Raw genomic sequence first — 4,001 nt, forward strand, 5'->3', positions numbered from 1 at the left:
TGAGCTCTGGGCACCCTCTGCAGCACTGGTTCGCTCTCCGGCTGCCGGCGAGGGTCCCACCAAAAAAAAAAAAAGAGAGAATTTATTATATTCATATGCATGTGTGTATGTATTCATATATATATTCATATATGTATATGATTGGGGACATATGTCTGTTGGAGATGGTTAGGAGAAAGTTGGGTAGTGGAGAGAATAAGAGTGAAAAGAAGCTTTTAGGAGAATGATATCTGTCCATTTTCCATGCTAGAGAGACAGTCCCACAAGCGAAGGGAAACAGACTTAAAGAAGCAAGAATTCATGCTACTACGATGATTTGAGTAGAAGGAAAGGCCCAGAAGTATGGGAATAAAAGAAAAGTACAATATAACAAAGTTTTTCCTCCTAACACCATGCCTGTCTATTGAGGCATCAAAAGTCTGACCAGCAAAGGAAAAGGAACAGAAATGGTGACAACAGCAGAAAGTTGTTGAGCAGATTCATTATTTTATTGATTCAATTCAGGCAGCAGGTACAATAATACACAATACAAAAGCACATAGTATCCGTGCTTATTGCTCCTAAAACAGCCAGATTGTGGGGAACAGGCCAGAAGCTGGATTTTAGAAAAAGGTTTGGGACTTGTAGTCACTGAGGCAGAAGTATCTTCTTCAAGAGAGCTGAAACTTTTCCTGGATTCCCTCCACCACCAGCAGACATTTGCATCCTACAAGTCCTCTCTTCTTGGCTCAGAATCTGCTTCAGCAGCAGCCTCCAGAGGACTGGCTGCTCCCCCCTCCACAGCAGCTGGAGCTAGAGCCCCCTCCACAGCAGCTGGAACCCCCTCCGCAGCAGCTGGAGCCCCCTGAGGGCTGGCTGCACTTGTCAGAGCTCTGGTGTCTGTGGCGGTGGAACCTGCGGGGCTTGTGGCTCAGGCAGCAGCCCCCACCCCCAGAGCTGCAGCAGCCCCCACCCCCAGAGCTGCAGCAGCCCCCACCCCCAGAGCTGCAGCAGCCCCCACCCCCAGAGCTGCAGCAGCCCCCACCCCCAGAGCTACAGCAGGAAGACACTGGAGGGCACTTAGGGGGACACTTCGGGGGGCATTTGGGGGGGCACTTAGGGGTCTGGCACTTGGGAGGGCACTTGGGGGTGCACTTGGGAGGGGGCTGGCATTGCTGCTGGCTCTGCTGGCAGGACATGTCAGTGGGTGGGCGTTCAGGAGCTGAGGAGAGACAAACAGAGTGAAACCCAGCACACAATTGCCCCCGCCCTGCCTGTCCTCTTAACCACACTTACAATCAGAGAAACATTATCTCTACTTGTTTCGCTGCTTTAGTAGCATACTCTTCCATATGTATTTGGAACCTCAGCATATCCTTGTAAATCAGACTAGATTCAATCTATTATATATAATAATAAAGGAAAACCGAATGATATTATAAAATATATTTAAAACTTTAAAGTCTTGTCAGTGGAGATGAAACCTTTGCTTTGCCACTGAAATTGTCCAATTTATACTCCATTTAAGGTACTATGAAGGAAAAACTTAAAGGAAATGTAAGCACACATAAGCTCTATCCTAGCCTCGGATGCAGCCTTGATTAAAGGAGAGACTGTTAAACCTCTCAAATCTTGCTGATCCGGCACTTGAAACTTGGAGCCCCAACACTGTGACCTCAGTTCAGGCCTCAGGTCTCTGCTCCCACCTCCTCAGCCCATGAGCCACATGGTGGTTCTCATGCTGCTCTGTGCTGTCAACATGGGACTTTGTCACCTTGTGGCCATGGGGGATAATAGCTCAAGTGAGCTTGTGGTCCCCTGCCCAAGCCCAGGCTTCTCCTTGGCAGGTAGAACAGGACTGTGTTTTCAAGGTGATATCTCCCCCTAAACTGTTAGAGGGGAAGGTGCTGAGCTTCATGTCCCTGTCCTTGGAGGCCGCCCACTGCTGACCAACTTGTTTCCTCCAAGCCCAAAGGTGCTGCCATCCACCTCTTCTGCCTGTGGCTACACTTGGCTCCAGACCCTCCTGCACTGGCCCTCAGGCTTCCTGGCCTCCTCATCTGACACATGGACCTCCCACCCCAGCCCTGTCCTGTTCCTCTGCTCTGGGCTGAGCTACCTCAGCAGCAGCCTGCTCCCATTCCCAGGACACTCACCAGGCACAGGCAAATGTCTCTCAGCGCAGCAGGAGGGGAGTGGTGGAGAGGCTCTGGCCAGAGGCCCTTTTATCCTGGCCTTGGGCTCTGCCCCAGCGTGTGAGACAGGGCCTGGGCATGAGAGGCCTGCCTCACCTCATACCACCCATGTGGTTCTGTGACAGGAAATGACTGGCAGCGCCTTCCTGCCTTGCTCCATGGAGCCATGGCAACTGTTCTCAGCCAGGAGTAGGACTGTGGAAAAAGAAGGAGTGGTATTTGGGGGATAATTTAGTTTCTGTCTTCTGCCTCATTCTATTTGGCTACTCTCAACCTAGAATATTCCTCTAGCTCCAATTTTTGGTTCATGGCTCTCCATTCTTGGTTTCCTTTTCCAGTTGACATAAATTCATTGACTTTTGAGCCTGTTTGGAGCTAATTTAGAAATGCTTTCTCATTCCTCCTCTTATGTGCACGTCTAAGACCCTTTCCAGAAGTCTGCAGCTCAAGTCTGCCCCCTGCCTGTGTTGTACAGCCTGCAAGCTAGGACTGGCTTTATGTGTTAGATGTTTGGGAAGAAAACTCAAATGAAGAACACTTCAGGACACATTAAAATTATATTAAATTGAAATTTCTTTCTTCATAAAGTTTATTTTGGAACCCAGGCAGATTCGATCCTTTAGTTTCTGTCCATGGCTGTTTTCATACACAGTGGTGGAGCTGAGTAAGTGGACAGAGACCCTATGGCTCTCAAACCTTAAATATTTACTCTTGGGCCCGTATTGAATAAAGTGTCGGCCCCTGGTGTAGCCATTGCTTCTAAGAGCTGGAGCCCTGGAGACATACACAATCTTGATTCTGCCCCAGGGAGCTGTGACCTGGTGAAATCTTCACTTGACTCATTTCTTCCTCCGTGCCCTCAAGTATAAAGTTCAGATCATAAAACAAATATCTCCCAGGAGTATTGCGCAGTTAGTATGAAGAAAGAGTCTGGTGACAGACCAGTAACATGAAAAGCAATCAAGTACTCAGATACCCATATATTCATAAAAACACGAACAACACCTACCATTGAGTCATAGCCTCCTTCTAAGGAAGGTAAATCTGGATTTGGGATGTTTGTTGTTGTTGTTGTTGTTGTTTTTTCCAGTTGCTTACTTTTTTTCTACTTAAGGTTTTGTTGTTCTGCTAAGTGTCTCCATGTGTTTGGCAGTGAATGGAGAGCCAGGAAAGGGTTTGTGTGGACAAGCAGACCAGCCCTGCATCACTCTGTGTAACTGGAGCAACAAAGCCTGGCCCATCTGAAGGGAAAGGAGTCTCCATGCCAACCTTGGGGCCCAGGGTCAGGGAAACCCAACGTGGTGTGGGGGGACAACCTTTAAGGGTTCTTTAAATCCTCTGCAACAACCTGTCCCTAGGTTTGTATTACTGCCATCTTTTCTAGAAAGCTTTTTCAACTCCTCCCCTTTCAGTAGAAGGAGGCAAAGGCAGGCATGCACACCTGATTCAAACTGGTATTCAACACCCTGGTGAGAGTTCCAAAAGCAGACTAATATAATAGAAAGCACATTACGGCCAGCAGCATGTGGAGAAAAATCTTTGATTTTTGTGTCAGTGTCAGAAAAATTGGGGAAGAATGTACAATTCTTTAAAGTCTACAACATAATGAATTAATAAAATAAGGAGCAGACCAAATTCAGTTAACATGTAGTTGTAAAATGTAAATATGTTTTGCATATACGTGAGTGTGAAAATGACATAAAGACTAACTAAATGTGTGTGCTTATATAAACATACACATTCTAAAATGTAAATATAGATTTTATAATGTTTTGTGTGCCTGTGTCTATGTGGGTTCTTTGTTTACTCTTTCTCTGCCTCCCATCT

General features: G+C 46.9%; 1 protein-coding gene across 1 annotated transcript; it reads right to left on the reverse strand.

Annotated features, from left to right (window-relative positions):
- Window positions 1–740: 740 nt before the first annotated feature.
- Window positions 741–1,178, reverse strand: LOC311177903 (late cornified envelope protein 1E-like; the record flags this gene model as incomplete). The annotated part of the gene is made up of 1 exon (XM_084244148.1): window positions 741–1,178. The coding sequence occupies one exon, from the start codon at window positions 1,176–1,178 to the stop codon at window positions 741–743; it is 438 nt and encodes a 145-aa protein (XP_084100274.1).
- Window positions 1,179–4,001: the final 2,823 nt, after the last annotated feature.

This window comes from Talpa europaea (genome assembly GCF_964194135.1).
Source record: "Talpa europaea genome assembly, chromosome: 9".
In the NCBI taxonomy this organism is placed as follows: Eukaryota; Metazoa; Chordata; class Mammalia; order Eulipotyphla; family Talpidae; genus Talpa; species Talpa europaea.